Source organism: Salvelinus alpinus, chromosome 36 (assembly GCF_045679555.1).
Source record: "Salvelinus alpinus chromosome 36, SLU_Salpinus.1, whole genome shotgun sequence".
Taxonomy (NCBI): Eukaryota; Metazoa; Chordata; class Actinopteri; order Salmoniformes; family Salmonidae; genus Salvelinus; species Salvelinus alpinus.
The window spans coordinates 800,832-825,067 of record NC_092121.1 but is presented as its reverse complement, the minus strand read 5'-3'; the positions used below and the strand labels follow the sequence as shown (position 1 = coordinate 825,067).

General features: G+C 42.6%; 1 protein-coding gene across 2 annotated transcripts in view; it reads left to right on the top strand.

The window, feature by feature from the left end:
• Positions 1–230: 230 nt before the first annotated feature.
• The window catches only part of LOC139565328 (GEM-interacting protein-like), a 40,019-nt gene continuing 16,013 nt past the window's right edge, over positions 231–24,236 (top strand). For both annotated transcript variants that reach the window (XM_071385553.1, XM_071385554.1), the window contains exons 1-6: positions 231–604; positions 2,570–2,657; positions 5,453–5,549; positions 5,873–5,924; positions 19,780–19,905; positions 22,840–22,904. In XM_071385553.1, coding sequence (XP_071241654.1) covers positions 550–604; positions 2,570–2,657; positions 5,453–5,549; positions 5,873–5,924; positions 19,780–19,905; positions 22,840–22,904 — 483 coding nt within the window. In that variant the 5' untranslated portion in view covers positions 231–549. The remainder of the gene's footprint in view (positions 605–2,569; positions 2,658–5,452; positions 5,550–5,872; positions 5,925–19,779; positions 19,906–22,839; positions 22,905–24,236) is intronic.

Below are 24,236 nucleotides of genomic sequence, written 5' to 3'. Positions count from 1 at the left end.
TCATTTTAGAAGTCAAAAGTTTGATCTCTGAACATCTGCACAACACAAACAGTATAACACAGAGGCAAGTGCACTTTCTGCAAACGCAGAATCACTTTTACTCTCTCTTTTTCCTCCCGAACACTCTCACACATCTAGCTACGTTCAGTGTGACAACGTAGGTGTGACCTAGATTGTACAGAATCACACTTCCTCTTATCATGATGGTGAAACCGTATTGGCCAACCTCTCTCTGCACTGGAGGAAGGTAACTCTGAGAGAGCTTGAAGAGAAGGGTCAAACCCAAGCACTTTACCAGACAGCAGCAGTGTTCTAGTCAAACGTTAGTGTGATTTGAGTGCAACTAGAGGGAATCGAGTTCATTTCCTGCTCTGTAGCTGCTGTTTGTCTTGTGTACGAGTAGGCATTGCTAACGTTGACGGAATTGATAGATTGATTGATAGAAGGTTGATGGAACGTTGCTGGTGGAGCGAGGAACATTGATGGGGTTGCTGTGGTATATGGTAGTTTGGGGCTAGGTGCACTTGTGATATTTAGTCTCAAATAGAGATGGAGAGCGAAGAAGAACCCCAAGTTAAAGAGAAGGAGCACTCCAAAACCCCAGGTGAGTAACAACAAGAGGAAACAGAAGATTGTTATCATTTGGGACAGTTTCCAGTGCTCAGATTAAGCCTACTCCTGGACTAAAGCATGTTCAATGGAGAATAGTCTCCATCTGGGTCTGGGAAACCATCCATTTAGGTAGAAAAGGAGGTGAGAAAAGGTTTCAGGGAAGCTGTGTGTATGTGTGTGTGTTTTTGGTTATACTGTCCTTGTGGGGACCAGAAGTTCTCACAAGGATACTTCGAACAAGTTTCGCCGGTCCTCACAAGGAAAAAGGCTATTTTAGGCTTAGGGGTTAGGTTTAGGGTTAGAAGTTAGAGATAGGGGGTTAGGGTTAGGTTAGGGGTTAGGGAAAATAGGATTGTGAATGGGAATCAATTGTTTGGTCCCCACAAGGATAATAAAACAAACGTGTGTGTGTGTGTGAGCGTGCGTGTGTGGTTGCATGCTACATCCTCCCAGTCAGTGCAGGATCAGTGAACCTCCTGAACTCATCCTCCATTTTGCATATTGGTGTGTGCCATTCATGATTTTTTTATTTTTAATTAAGCTCTTGAAACCATCAAATCAGGGACATCAGTCCTCATGATGTAAGAGAAAATGGTTGGAAGGAAAACAAATACTATTTGAACCCACTCTCGAGCTCCCTCTAGAACTCTGACATGCGCAGTAGGCTATAGGGCCCTGCTTTCTGTTAGACTAAGGGCTTGATTCAATCCATATCACAAAGTACAGCACTATAGCTCGCTTAACATTTGAAGTTAATTTCTGATTGAGCTGACATATGCAGCGTTTACTGTGAATGCAGTCACCGTGGAAACGCAGGAACATTGCTTTTAAAATGTAATTTGCGCTATAGAGCTGAACTTCGGCAGAGCTTGGTTGTGTACAGTTCTACTATCTCGTTCCTGTCTTCGACTGCCATATGAACAGAACTCTGCTAAGGTGAAAAACAAGGACTTTGTGTCTTCTGAGCAAAACATGACACACATCACAAGCAGGATGTGGTTGACCTAAATGGAGACAGAGAGCGAAAGAGAGGGAGGAGAGATGTATATTTTTTTCATCTGTTAACACTGGGAGTAGAGTATTTTTGCATATTAACTGCCCTTAAAGTGAAACACAGTCAGCTTCAACTGTAACAGATTCCTATAGGTTTTTAGCCTCATATGCAGTCTCAGCACATGATGCTAGCCCACAAAAGTATGTTGAGAGAGACTACAGCATTAGGTTGTAGTTCACTCAGAGTTAATGTACCATCATTCTGTTTTGGGTGTCATCAACCTGTATTTTCCCCAGCCTAGTCATGTACTGTAAATGCAAAGCCTGGTTAAACCAGACTGAATGCTGCTCTCAGTACTGAGCACAGCATTCAGTCTGGCCTAACCAGGCTAGGAAATGAATAGAACCCCTTTGTTGGAGTTGCATTTCTCTTTTTCTCAGTTTAGTTGCAGTCCTTCCCATATTAGATGTTATATAAAAAGTAAATATGCTTATCTGTCATTCACACAAAGGTTTTTACAACCATTCTGAGCCATCTCAGCAGTTCTCAGTGTGTTTTAATGGGTGACCAACAGTGATATATGTTTTTCACCAGAGGCTGGCGAATTGAAAGACAACAGTGTTACAACAAATGCCTTATACACAAACATACAATCACACATCTGAGGCCTCAACCACCACCACCACCACCACCACCAGCAGCAGCCTTCAAATCCACAAACGTCTTTATTTCCTCGCACATTGTTTTACGACTGGGTGTTGGCTGTTGGTTTACCCCTTTATTTGTTATTCTAAAAATATAAGATATTTTGTATGTTTTTTTTTTTTTACAGATCACTTTTTGGGAGCTGCAAAAAGCAATTTCAACTTGTATGTTTTGTGTGTAATATTTATTTTATGAAAAAGAAAGAGTGATCATTTGGCCTCTCTTGCTCACATGTTTGTCATCCATCTTTTACCCCAGATGTGAAGGTCCCCAACAAATCAAAGACGAAGCGCTACAGCGAGATCTTCCGGGACTTCGATAATTTTGAACTCTCTTTGGTCAACTCGTAAGTCTGACTTTTAGATTCACTCATCATGTACATGTATTACCATTGTCGCCCTCCACATTATAATCAGTCCATCATTCAGAACACCTTGACATGTTTTACATTTGAGTTATTTAGCAGACTCTCTCATGCAGAGTGACTTACAGTTAGTCTCACCTAGCTACTTAAAGATTAATGCACTATCACAGTCATAGTAAGTAAAACCTTTCCTCAATTCAGCAATTATCAGCCAAGTCAGTGCTAGTAAGAAAAGACAAGTGTGACTGTTAGTGCAAGAAAAGTGCATATTCTTTATTTGTTGGGGGTGGGTTGTCTGCTACTAGTTGCCAGAGAGGAAGTGTACACCTACGTGAGATTGTAAACCGAGTATATTGTTCCGCTTATAACTGTGTACATGCGGTACCAGTCAAAAGTTTGGACCCACCTACTCATTCAAGTTTTTATTTTATTTTTTATTTTTACTATTTTCTAATTTGTAGAATAATAGTGAAGACATCAAAACTATGAAATAACACATGGAATGATGTAGTAACCAAAAAGTGTTAAACAAATCAAAATATATTTTAGATTTTAGATTCTTCAAAATAGCCACCCTTTGCCTTGAAGACAGCTTTGCACACTCTTGTTAAAAGTTAATTTGTGGAATTTCTTTCCTTAATGCGTTTGAGCCAGTTGTGAATCAGTTGTGTTGTGACAAGGTAGGGGTGGTATACAGAAGATAGCCCTATTTGGTAAAATACCAAGTCCATATTATGGCAAGAACAGCTCAAATAAGCAAAGAGAAATGACAGTCCATCATTACTTTAAGACATGAAGGTCAGTCAATGCGGAACATTTTAAGAACATTGAATGTTTCTTCAAGTGCAGTCGCAAAAACCATCAAGCGCTATGATGAAACTGGCTCTCATGAGGACCGGCACAGGAAAGGAAGACCCAGAGTTACCTCTGCTGCAGAGGATAAGTTCATTAGAGTTAACAGCCTCAGAAATTGCATCCCATATAAATGCTTCACAGAGATCAAGTAACAGACACATCTCAACATCAACTATTCAGAGGAGACTGAGTGAATCAGGCCATCATGGTCGAATTTCTGTGAAAGAAACCACGACTAAAGGACACCAATAAGAAGAAGAGACTTGCTTGGGCCAAGAAACACGAACAATTGACATTAGACCGGTGGAAAACTGTCCTTTGGTCTGATGAGTCCAGATTTGAGAGTTTTGGTTCCAAAAGCCGTGTCTTTTTGAGACAGAGTAGGTGAACAGATGATCTCCGCAAGTGTGGTTCCCACCATGAAGCATGGAGGTGTGGGGGTTCTTTGCTCGTGACACTGTCAGTGATTTATTTAGAATTCAAGGCACACTTAACCAGCATGGCTACCACAGCATTCTGCAGTGATACACCATCCCATCTGGTTTGTGCGTAGTGGGACTATCATTTGTTTTTCAACAAGACAATGACCCAACACACATCCAGGCTGTGTAAGGTCTATTTGACCAAGAAGGAGAGTGATGGAGTGCTGCATCAGATGACCTGGCCTCCACAATCACCCGACCTAAACCCAATTGAGATGGTTTGGGATGAGTTGGACCGCGGAGGGAAGGAAAAGCAGCCAACAAGTGCTCAGCATATGTGGAAACTCCTTCAAGACTGTTGGAAAAGCATTCCAGGTGAAGCTGGTTGAGAGAATGACAAGAGTGTGCAAAGCTGTCATCAAAGGGTGGCTACTTTGGACAATATCAAATATAAAATATATTTTGATTTGTTCAAATCCAATCAAATCAAATGTATTTATATAGCCCTTCTTACATCAGCTGATATCTAAAAGTACTGTACAGAAACCCAGCCTAAAACCCCAAACAGCAAGCAATGCAGGTGTAGAAGCACGGTGGCTAGGAAAAACTCCCTAGAAAGGCCAAAACCTAGGAAGAAACCTAAAGAGGAAACAGGCTATGAGGGGTGGCCAGTCCTCTTCTGGCTGTGCGGGGTGGAGATTATAACAGAACATGGCCAAGATGTTCAAATGTTCATAAATGACCAGCATGGTCAAATAATAATAATCACAGTAGTTGTCGAGGGTGCAACAGGTCAGCACCTCAGAAGTAAATGTCAGTTGGCTTTTCATAGCCAATCATTGAGAGTATCTCTACCGCTCCTGCTGTCTCTAGAGAGTTGAAAACAGCAGGTCTGGGACAGGTAGCACGTCCGGTGAACAGGTCAGGGTTACATAGAGAGAAAGAAAGAAAGAATTAGAGAGAGCATACTTACATTCACACAGGACACCGGATAAGACAGGAGAAATACTTACTTACGTTACTTCATAGTTTTGATGTCTTCACTATTATTCTACAATGTAGAAAATAGTAACAATAAATAAAAACCCTAGCATTTGGCAATGCACCAGATGCAGGATCTGAAAGTAATACCTGTCTGTAATAAAGCCATTTTGTGGGGAAAAACGAATTCTGATTGGCTGGGCCTGGCTCCCCAGTGGTCAGGCCTAGCTCCCAAGTGGGTGGGCCTATGCCCTCCCAGGCCCACTCATGGCTGCACCCCTGCCCAGTCATGTGAAATCCATAGATTATGGCCTAATGAATTTACTTCAATTGACTGAGTTCCTTATATGAACTGCAACTCAGTAAAATCGTTGAAATTGTGGCATGTTGCATTTATATTTTTGTTAAGTATAGTATGAATTTGCACATAAATAATGAGTGAAGCATCTAGGCCTTATGAAGTGTTTACGAAGGCTTCATAAGGCCATTATAACATGTATCGGCCCTCTGATCCATCAGCACTGTAGAGGAGATGTTTCCAGACCCTGACTCCCAGTCGATTGCTGAGACCGTCTCTACGGAAACCACAGACAACACTGAGCTGGATCATGTGACGGTAGGGGAGCAGTACTATCAGTCAATCAAGCAACTAATCAAAATTATTTTGGAAAGCCATTTTTACACCCGCAGTTGTCACAAAGTGCTTTACAGATACCCAGCCTAAAAACGAACAATCAATCAATCTCTCTGTCAATCAATCACATTTTTTTCTAGCCTAGTGCTCCATTGTGTTGATACTTTTGGTACCGTTTGTACTAGCCAACAGGGGAATCATTTGAACTTAGGTTCTGCTCATATTCTACTGATATGAAGTACAGTGTGTATCGTCTTGTCTCCAAATCCATTTCTCTGTGTAATGGTCTGTATTCTGCCCTGCAGTGTGAGGATGTCTACCCCCCAGATGGCGATGACAAAGATGGAGGTCTATCAGGTATGTTTGTAATGAAATCAAATTAATTTATAAAGCCTTTTTTTTACATCAGCAGATGTCACTAAGTGCTTATACAGAACGTGGTGTGTTGTATGCATGTGTTTTTCAACAACAACAAAAAATCAAATAAAATCAGTTGGATTTGACTGACTCGAATTGACCCCAACCCTGGTGTGAGTAACGGATGCGGTTTGAGTAACCTTGCCAGAGACATGAAAACTTGCATTAGCTCCCACAGCTAAAACTTATTTGAACTATAGCTCAGTTGGCTAAGAGTAGGGCTGGCCGATAAATCAATATCAGTATTTATCGATGTAATTACTTCCCTCAATAACGATAGAAAAATATTTAGGCAATGTTTATTTCAAACAGACCCTTACTTACCACTTTTTTGCAGGTATACCCATTTTATACATATCAGTGGGTAACTGCCAAATTCGGGGGGGTTGGGGTGTGTTGTTAAACCCTGGGGGCAGTTTGAATTTCAAATTAGGGATGTGTTAAACAATGGAAGTGTTAATGAATTGACCTGCAAATAATCAGAGAACCATTCACACAGACCCGATGCCTGTATTTTGGTTACAGGGTCTGTGAAAATGCAGGAATCATGACTAGGTCTTTAGGTGGCTTTTATTTTTCCATGGTTTTCTACCCCCTATGCTTTTCAGATATACAAAAAAGCTGGTATAAAAATGCAGGCATGGTAAATTAGTGGGGTTTTGGTCTTTATGTGAAAGGGATGCAAGAGTCCAAGCCATTCTCTTCTGGAAACACTGCCCGGTGACTGACACTAATAGACAGCCAATCCAGGTGAGATGTGATGAGTGGTGTGGGCGGGACTAGTGGGGTAACAGCCAGTCACGGTGGTTAATCTCCACCTATTCAACCTCTCTTGTTGAGGTGTAATTAGCCGGTGGCGCTAATTGCCTCTGTGTTAACGAGATTAGGAGAAGACTGGAGAGGGTGGGGGGAGAGAGAGGATTAGAGCTGCGGACAGATGCTCTCTAAATTTACCCCTATCCATCAAACGGGAGATAGAGGGAGGGAGGAAGAGGGGAAGGAAGGGATGAGAGAGAAGGAGATGGAGGGAGTGAGGGGAAAAAGGGAGGGATAGGGGAGGTAGAGAGGGATGGGGAAAAGAGAGGGGGAGAGATCCCTTATGGAAAAACGACATTAATTTCACGTGATCTTATGTGAAGTTAATATGATAACATGTTAAAGAAACATGTGACAACATGTAACTACACGTCAAAACATTTAAGCACAAGTGAGAACGTGATCTCGTGGAATAAATGTGACAACATGGGGATGCAAAATTTCAACATGTGATACCATGAAAATACACGTGACAACATTTTAAAGTTTTTCACGTGAAAGTGCACGTTTGATTTTCACTCATGTGAAACTGCAAATTCCACACGTGAGGTGAGAACATGTTTCCTTCCTCATGAAAAGGTGGTGAACACGTGTGTACATATAGTTTCACGTGTGAACAACTGACCTCGTATGTGTTTTTTTTGTTTTCACACGTGAAAATTTCAGCTCAACATGTGAAAACAATTAAAGGGAAGTAATGAAATGGTTTAGGGGTTTTAAGTTAACCGATACGCTGATCAGCTAAAATAGTAATCAGTCTTTGACACAGACATGGTGGCGTAGCAGGAAGATTGGAATGCTGTGAATCAAGAGGTTGTGAGTTCAATCCCCACGTGAGGACATGTTGAATAATTATTACTGTATAAATAAACATACACAATGAAATCATGTATGTCAAAGTGTGTAAGTTGAAAACACTGCAGCTATTTGGTGATGTTCCCGGCGACATCCTATCAATTAATTTTTGTCTGCAGGGCATCATGTGAAAATGTTAATCCACATGTGAAAGGTTATGTGATCATGTGAAATATCATCACATGTGAAGTGTTCCAAAGCCACATGGTTTTACATGTGAAATGTAATTTTACATGTGCAAACATCATGTGATTTTCCACATGTGAAATCATGTGGTTTTTCCGTAAAGGGATGGGAGGGGAAAGAGAGAAACAGACAGAAGGGAAGAGTGAGCACAGTGAGGATTGAAAAGAGCATTGTTCAGCCTGAGAGACAAAAAAAACTACAAAGGAGACAGAAAGGAAGACTAGTGAGATAATGGGGAAATAGGGATGAGAGGGGGACATGTTAGACCAGGGTTGTGTTCAGTAGGACACAACGTAGCAAAACATTTTGCAATGGAAACTGAAAAACAGTTTTTTTTATTCACAACGCTTTGAAATGTTTCCCTCTACTGAACACAGCCCACTTGTTTCTCCAGGAACTGTGTATGTATGCAGGGATGTCCTTTGACCCCATTAAACCCCAATTCCATGGGCACAGACATACGTCGCCCAATGGAGATTAAGGATTACAGGACCACGTAGAGCAGTGTTTAAATAAGACTAGAATGGAAACATCCTGGAGCCGTGCCTAGTCACTGTGCTGCATGACACGGAAGGCCTCACGTCACCTACTCCAGTGTACCAGACAGGCACCTCTTCTTGGTGTAGGGTGAAGTTGCCCCTAGATGCTGATCTTTTTTTATTTTTTTGTAAGATTTTATTTGATCTTTTATAAACAATACAAAATATACACATACAAATGACAACCTCATACAAACACCAACTACATCACACCTACCCAGACCCACTAGCACACACCCCAATCTCCAGCGCCCGCATCACTTTCCGCCACATGGCCTGAAACGTCATCATTTTGTAGCCCACACACTTTCGATATTTTAATAATAAATAATTTTTCCATTGTGTTAATGATGGCGGATTGATTTCCAAGTTTTAGTAAAGTCTTTTTTCAAGATGAGTGATGAAAAGAGAATCGTCCAATCCATCGGGTATCTCACGACACCCCCATATGGCATGTCTTGAAATAATGCAGACTAACAGATTAAAAGGAAGTTTAATATGGTCGAATATCAGAAAATGGTATATAACATAAACATACTGTTGACCTGTAGGCTATGGTGTAATGGAATGTTTTGCCTTGTATGGTAGGTTTTGTGGGTTTTGACTCTCTTATGTAGGTGTCTTATATGTCACAACAGGTTTAAATATATGTGTCATGACAGTGTTATGACCATATTATGACAGGTTATGTCAGCTGTTTCGACATATTATGACATGGTTATGACCGTGTCATAACCTGTTATGACGCTGGTTGTCAAGTAAAGTGTTACCGTAATTTCGTTAGTTATCCTCCAACTTTCCATCTTGTGCCAACATCAGTTCTTTTTAAGTCTTGGTTCCAATAGTTTATAGTTTTTTCTAAGAGATTGTCAGCTGGGTATGCTCTCAACAAGGTTTTGTAAACTCCGCAAAAAAAGAAACGTCCCTTTTTCAGTACCCTGTCTTTCAAAGATAATTCTAAAAATTCAAATAACTTCACAGATCTTCATTGTAAAGGGTTTAAACATGTTTCCCATGCTTTTTCAATGAACCATGAACAATTAATGAACATGCACCTGTTGAACGGTCGTTAAGACACTAACAGCTTACAGACGGTAGGCAATTAAGGTCACAGTTATGAAAACTTTGGACACTAAAGAGGCCTTTCTACTGACTCTGAAAAACACCAAAAGAAAGATGCCCAGGTCCCTGCTCAACTGTGTGAACATGCCTTAGGCATGCTGCAAGGAGGCATGAGGACTGCAGGTGTTGCCAGGGCAATAAATTGCGATGTCCACACTGTGAGACGCCTAAGACAGCGCTACAGGGAGACAGGACGGACAGCTGATCGTCCTCGCAGTGGCAGACCACGTGTAACAACACCTGCACAGGATCGGTACATCCGAACATCACACCTGCGGGACAGGTACAGGATGGCAACAACAACTGCCCGAGTTACACCAGGAACGCACAATCCCTCCATCAGTGCTCAGACTGTCCGCAATAGGCTGAGAAAGGCTGGACTGAGGGCTTGTAGGCCTGTTGTAAAGTGCTCTTCACTGACGAGTCGCGGTTTTGTCTCACCAGGGGTGATGGTCGGATTCGCGTTTATCGTCGATGGAATGAGCATTACACCAAGGCCTGTACTCTGGAGCGGGATCGATTTGGAGGTGGAGGGTCCGTCATGGTCTGAAGCGGTGTGTCACAGCATCATTGGACTGAGATTGCTGTCATTGCAGGCAATCTCAACGCTATGCGTTACAGGGAAGACACCCTCCTCCCTCATGTGGTACTGCAGGCTCATCCTGACATGACCCTCCAACATGACAATGCCACCAGCCATACTGCTCGTTCTGTGTGTGATTTCCTGCAAGACAGGAATGTCAGTGTTCTGCCATGGCCAGCGAAGATCCAGGATCTCAATCCCATTGAGCACATCTGGGACCTGTTGGTGCCTTGGTGGAAGAGTGGGGTAACATCTCACAGCAAGAACTGCCAAATCTGGTGCAGTCCATGAGGAGGAGATGCACTGCCATACTTAATGCAGCTGGTTGCCACACCAGATACTGACTGTTACTTCTGATTTTGACCCCCCCCCCCCCCCCCCCCCTTGTTCAGGAACATATTATTCAATTTCTGTTCGTCACATGTCTGTGGAACTTGTTCAGTTTATGTCTCAGTTGTTGAATCTTGTTCATTCACATATTTACAAATGTTACGTTTTCTGAAAATAAACGCAGTTGACAGTGAGGTGAAGTTTATGTCTTCCCTATCATATGAACATCCTTTTCTGACTCAAATAAGATTCCCTAAAGGTTGCTCTGATGTCCAAAAGATGTAAAATCGTAATAGGTAACTATTAAGTTGCATGTATTTGGTCAGTTTGACATTTCCCCCACAAATGATTAAAGGCTAGGATTGGGGGAGGGGAAGCTGATCCTAGATCTGCAGCTTGGAGAAACTTCACCCCGGAGAACCTCTTATTTGTCATGTGACAAAGCATATAGCTGTACCTTCCCTCTGAGTGCCCTCCTCCTCTCTCTTCATTCAGTTACATCTAATGCAGTTTTCTGCCCTCACCCTAACCCAATCCACTCTTCCCAATCCCAAATTCTCCCAGCTACCCCCCACCAGTTTGGAGATTATCTGTAATAAGCCAAATGGAGGGGCGAGGGGTGGGGCTGCGGATAGGAGCGAGCGGTGGGGGTAGGGTGGTAGGGCTGATGAGTTGAGTGGTCCATGCCGTGGCCTGCTTTCTGTAATGCCTGTCGTCAGTCCCGTCGGGTTGACATTGATTGATCCTTGCACTGTATACAGTGGGGAGAACAAGTATTTGATACACTGCCGATTTTGCAGGTTTTCCTACTTACAAAGCATGTAGAGGTCTGTAATTTTTATCATAGGTACACTTCAACTGTGAGAGACGGAATCTAAAACAAAAATCCAGAAAATCACATTGTATGATTTTTAAATAATTAATTTGCATTTTATTGCATGACATAAGTATTTGATCACCTACCAACCAGTAAGAATTCCGGCTCTCACAGACCTGTTAGTTTTTCTTTAAGAAGCCCTCCTGTTCTCCACTCATTACCTGTATTAACTGCACCTGTTTGAACTCGTTACCTGTATAAAAGACACCTGTCCACACACTCAATCAAACAGATTCCAACCTCTCCACAATGGCCAAGACCAGAGAGCTGTGTAAGGACATCAGGGATACAATTGTAGACCTGCACAAGGCTGGGATGGGCTACAGGACAATAGGCAAGCAGCTTGGTGAGAAGGAAACAACTGTTGGCGCAATTATTAGAAAATGGAAGAAGTTCAAGATGACGGTCAATCACCCTCGGTCTGGGGCTCCATGCAAGATTTCACCTCGTGGGGCATCAATGATCATGAGGAAGGTGAGGGATCAGCCCAGAACTACACGGCAGGACCTGGTCAATGACCTGAAGAGAGCTGGGACCACAGTCTCAAAGAAAACCATTAGTAACACACTACGCCGTCATGGATTAAAATCCTGCAGCGCACGCAAGGTCCCCCTGCTTAAGCCAGTGCATGTCCAGGCCTGTCTGAAGTTTGCCAATGACCATCTGGATGATCCAGAGGAGGAATGGGAGAAGGTCATGTGGTCTGATGAGACAAAAATAGAGCTTTTTGGTCTAACTCCACTCGCCGTGTTTGGAGGAAGAAGAAGTATGAGTACAACCCCAAGAACACCATCCCAACCGTGAAGCATGGAGGTGGAAACATCATTCTTTGGGGCTGCTTTTCTGCAAAGGGGACAGGACGACTGCACCGTATTGAGGGGAGGATGGATGGGGCCAAGTATCGCGAGATCTTGGCCAACAACCTCCTTCCCTCAGTAAGAGCATTGAAGATGGGTCGTGGCTGGGTCTTCCAGCATGACAACGACACGAAGCACACAGCCATGGCAACTAAGGAGTGGCTCCGTAAGAAGCATCTCAAGGTCCTGGAGTGGCCTAGCCAGTCTCCAGACCTGAACCCAATAGAAAATCTTTGGAGGGAGCTGAAACTCCGTATTGCCCAGCGACAGCCCCGAAACCTGAAGGATCTGGAGAAGATCTGTAGGGAGGAGTGGGCCAAAATCCCTGCTGCAGTGTGTGCAAACCTAGTCAAGAACTACAGGAAACGTATGATCTCTGTAATTGCAAACAAAGGTTTCTGTACCAAATATTAAGTTCTGCTTTTCTGATGTATCAAATACTTATGTCATGCAATAAAATGCAAATTAATTACTTAAAAATCATACAATGTGATTTTCTGGATTTTTGTTTTAGATTCCGTCTCTCATAGTTGAAGTGTACCTATGATAAAAATTACAGACCTCTACATGCTTTGTAAGTAGGAAAACCTGCAAAATCGGCAGTGTATCAAATACTTGTTCTCCCCACTGTATGTGCGCGTGTCAACTGTGTTGTTTATGTGTGTTAATGGGTGTCAAGGGCAAATAACAGCATGGACCAAGTTCTGAGCTTTTGTAACTAACTAGTTTTGGCACTTGTGTAACACAAGTTGACATTCTGACAGTCATATCAATATTCCTGATACACTGTAACTCCACTAACCTACAGCTGTGACGTTCTCTCAACTGAGACAGAGAGACAGAAAGGGAGAGAGAGAGTTGACATCGTCCTGTTAATGGACTCAAATGGGAAGTATGTTCAGGAGAAGAAACTTTTCCCTAGACACAAAACGAGAAAGGTGTGGTGCCCAACAACGCAAAGTGCCATGGAGCTGCTTGATAAGAACCATCTCGGGTCGCCAAGCCACATAATCATACATACCGGAAGCAACGACCTGCGTGCTCAGCAGGAGAGGGTGGCGACTTCACTACGGGGAGTGATTGAGAAGGCCTCCGCAATCTTCCCCAACTCAAGAATCATAGTGTCAACCCTTCTACAGAGGAGGGACTTCCACCCTGCCACAATCCAAAGAATAAACGCCAGCCTCTCCCGGGACTGTGCCCTGCGACCCAATGTACACCTGGCCCACCATCCCACCCTCGATCTGGACTGTCTCTATGACCATGTTCACCTGTACAGGGAGACAGTCCCCATCCTTGCCAAGACTCTCAAGGACGTCGCTCTAAACCGCAGCCCGACCTCTCCACCCAGGAACAGCGGAGCAATCTCCACCCCGCCGAGATCACCGAGACAACATCCCGGACCAGCACCCTGGACCCCCCAGCCACGACCACAGCACCACCAACCTCAATGCCCACCACAGCCAGCGCAGCACAGACCACCCCAGCCCAGCTTCAAAGCCACCCAGATGAGGCCTACCACCCCCCTCCTCCCCACCGCAGACCCACACCTGGAGGAGCCACAGCCCAGCAGGCAGAGCTACGCACAGGCTGTGAGAGGAGCAACTGGCCCAGCCCCCACCAACCAAATGAGTGACATTAAACAAATGCTGAGTCTACTATGCTCACATGTGATGGGCCGAGGGTCATGGTAAGATGAGCACAAGAACTCCACCATTCTCACACTACATCCACCCAAGTGGCATGACACAAATTCTATCTTAAATGATAAACAAATCACATTTGCAAAATAAGAGTTTACTTTAATTGAAAAATCCTATTTTAATGGTTCTTCTTGGATTGTGAGTGTTTGTCTCATTTTGAAAGGTAAGGAAAAGAGAAAAAAAAAAGTTATGAAGTCTTTTTACGTTGCATGTTGGAATATACAAGGATTGAAGTCCTCTGCTTTTGGGCTAAAGAGCAGAAACCCAGACTTCCTGAAAGAAATTGATGATGTTGATATTGTAGTACTACAGGAAACATGGTGCAGAGGTGATGTTTCCACTGGCTGTCCACTAGGTTATAGGGAGATAATCATACCATCCACTAAATTAAAAGGAATCAAACAGGGCAGAGACTCAGGGGGAATGCTAATATGGTATAAATCTGAACTAATTAATTCAATCGAATTGATCAAAACAGGAGAATTCTTTATCTGGTTAAAAATCAACAAGGAGGCTATCTTGACAGATAAAAACGTCTTCCTCTGTGCCACATACATTCCCCCCTCAGAGTCACCCTACTTCAACGAAGAGAGCTTCTCCATTCTAGAGGGAGAGATTAGTCACTTTCAGGCCCAAGGCAACGTACTGGTCTGTGGAGACCTGAATGCTAGAATAGCAGAAGAACAAGACACTATTAACAGTCATGGGGATAAACACCTACCAGGAAGCAATAACCTTTCCCTCCCCACATACCCCCACAGAAACAACTATGACAAAGTGAAAAACAAAAATGGATTACAGCTCCTGAGGCTCTGTCGAACACTGGGTCTGTACATAGTCAATGGCAGGCTGAGAGGAGACTCTTTTGGTAGGTACACCTACAGCTCATCCCTTGGCAGCAGCACTGTAGACTACTTCCTCACCGACCTAAACCCAGAGTCTCTCAGAGCCTTCACAGTCAGCCCACTAACACCTCTCTCAGACCACAGTAAAATCACAGTGTATCTGAGAAGAGCAGAACCCAACCATGAAGCATCATGGCCCAATAAACTACATGGTACTAAACAAGCCTATAGATGGAGTGCAAACAGTACAGACATCTACCAAAAAGCAATTAGTAGCCAAAAAATACAATCTCTCCTGGACAACTTTTTAGCCTTAACATTCTCCTTCAGCAATGAAGGTGTAAATTTGGCCGTTAGGAACATAAACTTTATATTTGACAAATTAGCCTCCTTGGCTAATCTAAAGAAGCATAAGAGCAAACCAAAAATAACAGATAATGAAAAATGGTTTGATAATGATTGCAAAAATCTAAGAAAGTCATTGAGAAATATATCTAATCAAAAACACAGAGAACCAGACAACAAAAATATACGCCTTCAATATGGGGAAACACTGAAGCAATACAAACGCACCCTAAGAACAAAAAAGGAACAGCACATTAGAAATCAGCTGGATGGAATTGAGGAATCCATAGAATCAAACCACTTCTGGGAGAATTGGAATAAATTAAACAAACCTCATCATGAGGAGTTGGCTATCCAAAATGGGGATATGTGGAGAAATCACTTTGCAAACCTCTACAGCAATATAACAAAGAGCCCAGAACAAAAAGATATACAAGAAAAATTACAAATCCTTGAATTAGCAGTCAAAGACTATCAGAATCCTGTGGATACCCCAATTACAGAAGAAGAATTATTGGAAAAAATATGCAATCTCCAACCCAAAAAGGCCTGTGGTGCTGATGGGATCTTAAATGAAATGATCAAATATACAGACCACAAATTCAAATTGGCTATACTCAAACTCTTCAACATTATCCTCACTGCAGGTATTTTCCCCGATATTTGGAACCAGGGACTGATCACACCAATCTATAAAAATTGAGACAAATTTGACCCAAATAATTACAGAGGAATATGCGTTAACAGCAACTTGGGGAAAATTCTCTGCAGTATTATAAATAGCAGACTACATCATTTCCTTGACGAACACAACGTCCTGAGCAGAAGCCAGATTGGATTTCTAAAAAATTATCGTACAACTGACCACATTTACACCCTCCACACTCTAATTGATAAACAAGTTAACCAAAACAAAGGCAAAATCTACTCGTGTTTTGTAGATTTCAAGAAAGCATTTGATTCAATTTGGCACGAAGGACTTTTTTATAAACTAATAGAAAGTGGTATTGGAGGGAAAACATATGATTTTATTAAATCAATGTACACTAAAAACAAATGTGCGGTTAAAATTGGCAACAAGCAAACAGACTTCTTCTCTCAGGGGCGGGGAGTGAAACAGGGCTGCCCAATAAGTCCAACATTATTTAACATCTACATTAATGAATTGGCAAAAACATTAGAAGAATCGGCAGCACCTGGTATCACCCTACACAACACTGAAATCAAGTGTCTGCTGTACGCAGATGACCTGGTGCTGCTGTCTCCCACTAAAGAGGGGTTACAGCAACACCTAGATCATCTTCACAGGTTCTGTCAGACTTGGGCTCTGACCGTTAACCTAAAAAAAACAAATATAATGATATTCCAAAAAAGGTCCGGAAATAAGGATGACAAATATAAATTCTATTTGGACACAGTTCTATTAGAACACACCAAAAACTACACATATCTAGGACTAAATATCAGCAACACAGGTAGCTTTCACATGGCTGTGAATGAGCTGAGAGACAAAGCAAGAAGAGCATTCTATGCCATTAAAAGGAACATCAAAATTGAAATTCCAATTAGAATCTGGCTCAAAATGTTTCAATCAGTTATAGAACCAATTGCTCTATATGGCAGTGAAGTATGGGGTCCACTCTCTAATAATGAATTTACTAAATGGGACAAACATCCAATTGAAGTATTGCATGCAGAGTTTTGCAAGACTGTATTGCATGTACAAAGAAAAACTCCAAATAACGCATGTAGGGCAGAATTGGGCCAATATCCCCTCCTCATTCGAATAGAAAAAAGAGCCATCAAATTTTACAACCATCTAAAAACAAGTGACCCAAAAACATTCCATCACACAGCTCTACAATGTCAAGAGATGAAACCAGAGAAGAGTCCCCTCAGCCAGCTGGTTCTGAGGCTCAGTTCACCAACCCAAACCAACCCCATAGAGCCTCAGGACAGCCCTCAGAAAATCTGGCCCAACCAAATCATCACAAAACAAAAAGAAAAATATATAACCTATTGGAAAGACACCACAAAAAATCAAAGTAAACTTCAATGCTATTTGGCTCTAAACAGACAGTACATGGTGGCAGACTATCTGACCACTGTGACTGATAGAAAACTGAGGAAAACATTGACTAGGTACAGACTCAGTGAGCACAGTCTGGCTATAGAGACCGGTCGTCACAGACAAACCTGGCTGCCCAGAGAGGACAGGCTGTGCTCACTCTGCTCCAGGGGAGAGGTAGAGACAGAAGTGCATTTCCTACTACACTGTGACAAATACTCAGACCTAAGAGCATATTTCTTTCCCAAAATTATAATTCAATACAAAGAATTTGAAACTATAAAAGATGAAGAAAAATTCAAATATTTATTGGGTGAAAAGCCAAAATGTGCAGTTTTGGCAGCCAAATATGTGTCCTCCTGCCACAGCCTAAGGGACAGCCAGTGAAAAATGCAAAGTAATGTTGATAATATTTCCCATTTAGCTTAGTTTTGTTTTGTCTTTCGTACCAGGTCATGTGTCTTCTCAGTCATGTTGACACTGGTCTACTACTGTTGCTTTAATGTATTGTTGTTCTGATTAATATTGTTGTTGTAGCTGTTATTAATGGTAATCCCATGTCCACTACTACTATTATTATTACTGTTAGTCCCACCATTTATTTATATATAAATATATATATATATTTTGTGTATATATATACATATATATTTTATTTAAATTTTTCGATATGTATACTTTGACAATGTAAGTAATAATAACTTGCCATGTCAATAAAGTCAATTGAATTGAATTGAATTGAATTGATTGGGAGAGGGTGAGAAAGAGAAGGATGGGGGGAGAGATCATGTACAGAAAAAACGCTGTAAGAAGGAGCACCAATAAACAGTTTGTTCTGAGCTCTAACCAGTTCCTCACCCTATCCACCCTCATAGTCCTCCTGACAGGGTCTGTCAGTCGCACACACACACGCACGCACACACACACACACACACACACACACACACACACACACACACACACACACACACACACACACACACACACCAGGAGGTTAAACCTGGTTGTGATCTAAAGCCTGTCACTCCACAATCTGGACCTGCCCTCTCTGGATAATCCATAGTCCCAGAAGCCAGCAACGGCAGAGCGGAGGGAAGGGGGACGCGCGCACACACACACACACACACAGGTGGCACAGGGACACTCGTTGCCGAAGTATGAAGGTGTGCCCACAAGAGAGCGAGACGGGGAGCAAGAGAGAGAGAGGTCAACGCAGAACAACACTCAGGCAGAAAGTCTTAACCGTTTTTGTGGATTTTTCTCAGACATGGAGTTACTTGTTTCAAGAGAGAAGCCTGTTCTATGCTCTGTAGGAACATATTTTCTCTGCTCTCACTTTCTGAACTGAGAGGGACGTCTGTGACAACACACAGAGAGGACTTGAGCTCAGAATTGGAGTGTAGGACTATACATCTGTGTTGGAGAAGAAGTGAAACAGGAATTAGACTTGTCAGAAGACTGCAGTATTGCTAGATCCAATGATCTAAATCTTTGCATGCAGGTCGACTGTGGACGGGTCAAAGAAGTGAAAGGACAGCGGTGCTGATAGTGACGTTGCAAGAGAACGAGTGAGGGGGAAAAAGAGGACAGAGACCGGGGGAAAGAGAGATTAAAAAGGAGAGTGAGTGAGGGAGGAAGGAAGGAAGCACGTGACTGCGTTGCAGGATTGTTGCACATCGCCATCCGCTGTCACTGTGAGTCAGAGAAGAAGACAACAGAGAGAGAGGGAGAGAGAGAGAGCAGCTGACTGACTTCAGACTGCTGTCAGTCACACCAACACCCTGACTTCCATAACAACCACAACACACCCGCTCTGATGTTGTCACGTCGATTACAGCACTCTGGCACCAAGGAGTTGCCACGGTAATCTTCTCAGACCGTCACATTTTCTCTCTCTCTCTCTCTCTGACTGAGAAGGGGAGCGGTAGAACAGGTGCTGGAGGGAGGAGGGGGGGGAGGAGCCAGGGAGAGGAGAGAGGTAGAGCGGGGAGAGGAGGTATACCTAAAAAGCCTGTTTGGGACTCTCAGGCAATCCTTTTCTCTCTCTTTTCCTTTCTTCACTTCTGACTGCTAAAGTACTGTCTGTTCAGCTGCTTCCAGGGCTAATCTAGACTGGACAGGAGAATTTCCTTGGGACATTTAGATTTCCCACGTGATGACCTCTTGCTATGCATGCTTTGAGATGACCAGACCTCCACCGGTGTTGGTGTAGTAGTGACCACTTGTGCTGAGACAGAGACCCTGTGGACAACAGCAGCACTTGGACCTTGAGGACTAGCCCTGATGACCAGTCGTTTTCAGTCTCTCTTCTCCATAGAGTTTGTTTGGCTAAACCACAAACCTGTTGTGGAAACAGAGCTATGTTTCTGATGAACTCACGTATTTGAGAAATAGGAGAGACCCTTTTTTGTCTGTTCTCTTTTATTCCTTTGTGGTCGTTTCTTGGATGACAAATTATTTGGATTACACATTATTGGTAGTATGGAACACAAAGCATACCTGTGAGCCCAGCTTTTTCCTTGGGAATCGGGGGGGAGATGGGTCTTGGATGCCCTGTGGGGGTCCAGACTGCCCAGTTGTGTGTGTTTTGGGGTTAAAAACCTCCTGACTGTGGGCTATCAGGGTGAGGTAGAGAATATATGCAGTGATGCTGATGTACTCACTCTCAGCCCAGGAAGCAGACCTGGCCCTGTGTCGCTGTGAGGGAGGCGTGGAGCTGGCCCTGCAGTATGCCAAGATGTGGTGCCGCTACGCCAAGGACCTGCTGGCCTGGATGGAAAAGAGAATCAGCCTGGGTGAGTGGAGACGTGGGTGTGGGTGTTTCTGTGTCTGTCTGCCTGCTAGTCAGTCTGTCTCTCATTCATATTTGCAAATCTTACATTGACACAAACACATTATTTAATTAAAGCTAAGTGCACCTATCTCAAATGAGGGCATGGCCCATAGTGTGTCACTGCAATGTGGTACAGACTCATTCAACTACACAAGTATAACATATTCACAAACACATATATTTGTAAATATGGTCTTGTATGTTAACTATGTGCTTTACCTGTAAACAAATGAAATAGTTCACATACCAAATGTGAAGTATATACCATGGTTCTGGCATTCATAGACAGTTAGCCTTCTCAAGACATAAGATAAACAAGAATAATTTAATGACAACACGAAAGGCTCTCTTATCCCTCTGTAAAAAGTTGTTTTTCTGGTATGGAACTGCAGTAACTACAGCAACCAAAGCTCTTCTCCTAAGAAAGACTAGGAGTCAGTCACTCTATTCCTGGAAAAGACAGCCGAGTCTAAAGTAGGCCTACCCTGCCATTAGACAATGTGTGTTTATTCCTCACCTGTAATAGGATAATAGACCTTGTGGTTGAACCCTGTGTGAAAGGATGAACAGTATCCTCCACAGTACCCACTGGTGGTAGAACGTAGGTATTACAAGGACTGTTATAGGGATCGTTTACATTCTGGGTGAGCAAAACTGGTTGAAAAGATATCAGAGAAAATAATTGTCAGTAAACCATTTCAGGGACAGTAAGATATCACGGACTGGTTCCATGATCCCTTAGGTTGAGATACACTGTTAGGGTATTACGGAGCGGTATAACCTGCCCTGAGAAACACTGTTAGGGTATTACGGAGCGGTATAACCTACCCTGAGAAACACTGTTAGGGTATTACGGAGCGATATAACCCACCCTGAGAAACACTGTTAGGGTATTACGGAGCGATATAACCTACCCTGAGCAACACTGTTAGGGAATTACGGAGCGGTATAACCTACCCTGAGAAACACTGTTAGGGTATTACGGAGCGATATAACCTATCCTGAGAAACACTGTTAGGGTATTACGGAGCGATATAACCCACCCTGAGAAACACTGTTAGGGTATTACGGAGCGATATAACCCACCCTGAGAAACACTGTTAGGGTATTACGGAGCGATATAACCCACCCTGAGAAACACTGTTAGGGTATTACGGAGCGGTATAACCTGTCCTGAGAAACACTGTTAGGGTATTACGGAGCGATATAACCCACCCTGAGAAACACTGTTAGGGAATTACGGAGCAATATAACCTACCCTGAGGACACTGTTAGGGTATTACGGAGCGATATAACCTGTCCTGAGAAACACTGTTAGGGTATTACGGAGCGATATAACCTGTCCTGAGAAACACTGTTAGGGTATTACGGAGCGGTATAACCTACTCTGAGATGATAACAACAACAACAACAAAGTAGATCTTTAGGGTCGGTAGCCAATGAGGATAACATGGAGTGGGCCAGCCACTCCCCTCAGGGGAAGCCCACAGAGACTACAGGGCAGATTAACCAGGCCACAGCAGGAGGATGGACAGCCTACTGTTCTGCAGCCTTCTGTACTGTAATGTACTCTGCTATACCGTTACTGCACTGTTCTGTACTGTAGGAGGGCAAAGGGATCAGCTCACCAAGGCGCTGCCAAGCAGACCTGTGTTTGGAGAGCTGTTTATAGGAAATGGAGAGAGGTCAGAGTGACAATGTAGGGGTAGTGGTCAACATAGAGGGAAAGGTCTGAGCCAGTGGTCAGAGCTCTGAGCCACTGTGGACAGTTGAATGCAGTGGAGGCTGGTGGAAGGAGCTATAGGAGGAAGGGCTCATTGGGCTGGAATAAAAAAATATATATATATATTTTACTAGGCAAGTCAGTTAAGAACAAATTCTTATTTTCAATGACGGCCTAGGAACAGTGGTTAGGGGCAGAACGACAGATTTGTACCTTGTCTGGGGATTTAAACTTGCAACCTTTCGGTTACTAGCCCAACGCTCTAACCACTAGGCTACCCTGCCGCCCCATAAACTGGCAGGTATCACACGCCAAACCTATAGAACCACATGTTTGATTCTGTTCCTGTCACACCCTGACCTTAGAGATCCTGTTACACCCTGACCTTAGAGATCCTGTTTATGTCTCTATTTTGGTTTGGTCAGGGTGTGAGTTGGGGTGGGTATTCTATATTCTATTATTTGTATTTCTATGGTTTGGCCGGGTAGGGTTCTCAATCAGGGACAGCTGTCTATCGTTGTCTCTGATTGAGAACCATACTTAGATAGCCCTTTTTTCCACCTGTCTTTGTGGGAAGTTGACTTTGTTTAGGGCACATAGCCTTTAGCTTTACGGTTTGTTTTTGTAGTGTTTATTGTTTTGTTCGGCGTCATTTTTATCAATAAAAGGAAAATGTACGCTGACCACGCTGCACCTTGGTCCTCTTCTTTTAATGGCCGTGACAGTTCCATTTATTCCATTCCAGCCATTACAATGAGCTAATCCTCCTATAGCTCCTTCCACCAGCCTCCACTGGTTGAATGGTTGCAACGCTGACACCACAGCATCAGTATGGATCAGCAGATTAGTGTACTTGAAGTAGGGCAGCACTTAGGCAGCCAAAGCAGAGCATTGATTTTGATATTTGGTGATGTAAGCTAACAATCTGAACTGACCTCTCCTCTCTATGAGGTCTGATGGCCTGATATGGGATCTGATATGTTACATATTGGTTGTTATATCACCATTGAAAGACCTAAATTGAACATGCAACAGCTCCAAAAGTCATACTGATATTTGGCTGGATAAAAGCTTTTGATAAGACTGCCTGACAATATTGTAATGCTAATACATCCTTTTTACTAAAATCAATCACATAATCCATCATACTGATTTATTCTGGTCTGTTTGCAGAGCAAGAGTTTGCCAAGAACATCATAAAGGCAGCAGAAACGGCTAAGTCCTGTGTGGCTCAGCAGGTATGGATGCTTTTGTTGTCTCTCGTGTGTATGGGGCTGTATAGGTTGTACATGTGATGATGTGTACAATATTGCATAGAAACGTATTAAGTCCATATCAGATTACTTTTTGGAATGCACTGGAAGTCGCTGTGCATAAAATCATCTGCTAAATTACCAATATAAAATGTTTTGCAGTGCCTTGACTTTTTGCACATTTTGTTGTGTTACAGCCTGAATTTAAAATTGATGAATTGTCTCTGGCCTACACACAATATCCCATAATGTCAAAGTGGAATTATGTTTTTAGAAATAATTTATTTAAAATGAAAAGCTGGAATGTTTTGAGTAAAGCATAAATAAGTTCAGGAGTAAAAATGTGCTCAACAAGTCACATAATAAGTTGCATAGACTCACTCTGTGTGCAACAATAGTGTTTAACATGATTTTTGAATGACTACCTCATCTCTGTACCCCACACAATTATCTGTAAGGTCCCTCATTCGAGCAGTGAATTTCAACCAAGATTCAACCAGAAAGACCAGGGAGATTTTCCAATGCCTCGCAAAGAAAGGCACCTATTGGTAGATGGGTAAAAAAACAAACAGACATTGAATATCCCTTTGAGCATGGTGAAGTCATTAATTACACTTTGGATGGTGTACTACAAAGATAAAGTTGCCGGAGAGGAAGGAAACCACTCAGGGATTTTACCATTAAAACAGTTAGAGTGTAATGGCTGTGATAGGAGAAAACTGAGGATGGATCAACAACATTGTAGTTACTCAACAATTCTAAAAAATTGACAGAGTGAAAAGAAGGAAGCTTGTACAGAATACAAATATTACAAGACATGCATCCTGTATGCAACTAGGCACTAAAGTAATACTGCAAAAAATGTGGCAAAGCAATTCACTTTTTGTACTGAATACAAAGTGTTATGTTTGGGGCAAATCCAATACAACACATTACTGAGTACCACTCTCCATATTTTCGAGCAAAGTGGAAGCTGCATCATTTTATGGGTATGCTTATAATCGTTCAGGACGGGAGTTTTCCAGGATAAAAAAGAAACAGAATGGAGCTAAGCACAGGCAAAATCCTAGAGGAAAACCTGGTTCAGTCTGCTTTCCACCAGACACTGGAAGATGAATTTACCTTTCAGCAGGATAATAATCTAAAACACAAGGCCAAATCTACATTGGAGTTGCTTTCCAAGAAGACAGTAAATGTTCCTGAGTGGCCGAGTAACAGTTTTGACATAAATCTACTTGAAAATCTTGTAAATGAGATATTTCTGTATTTCATTTTCCCCAAAAAATCTAAAAAATCTACAAACTTGTTTTCAGGCAA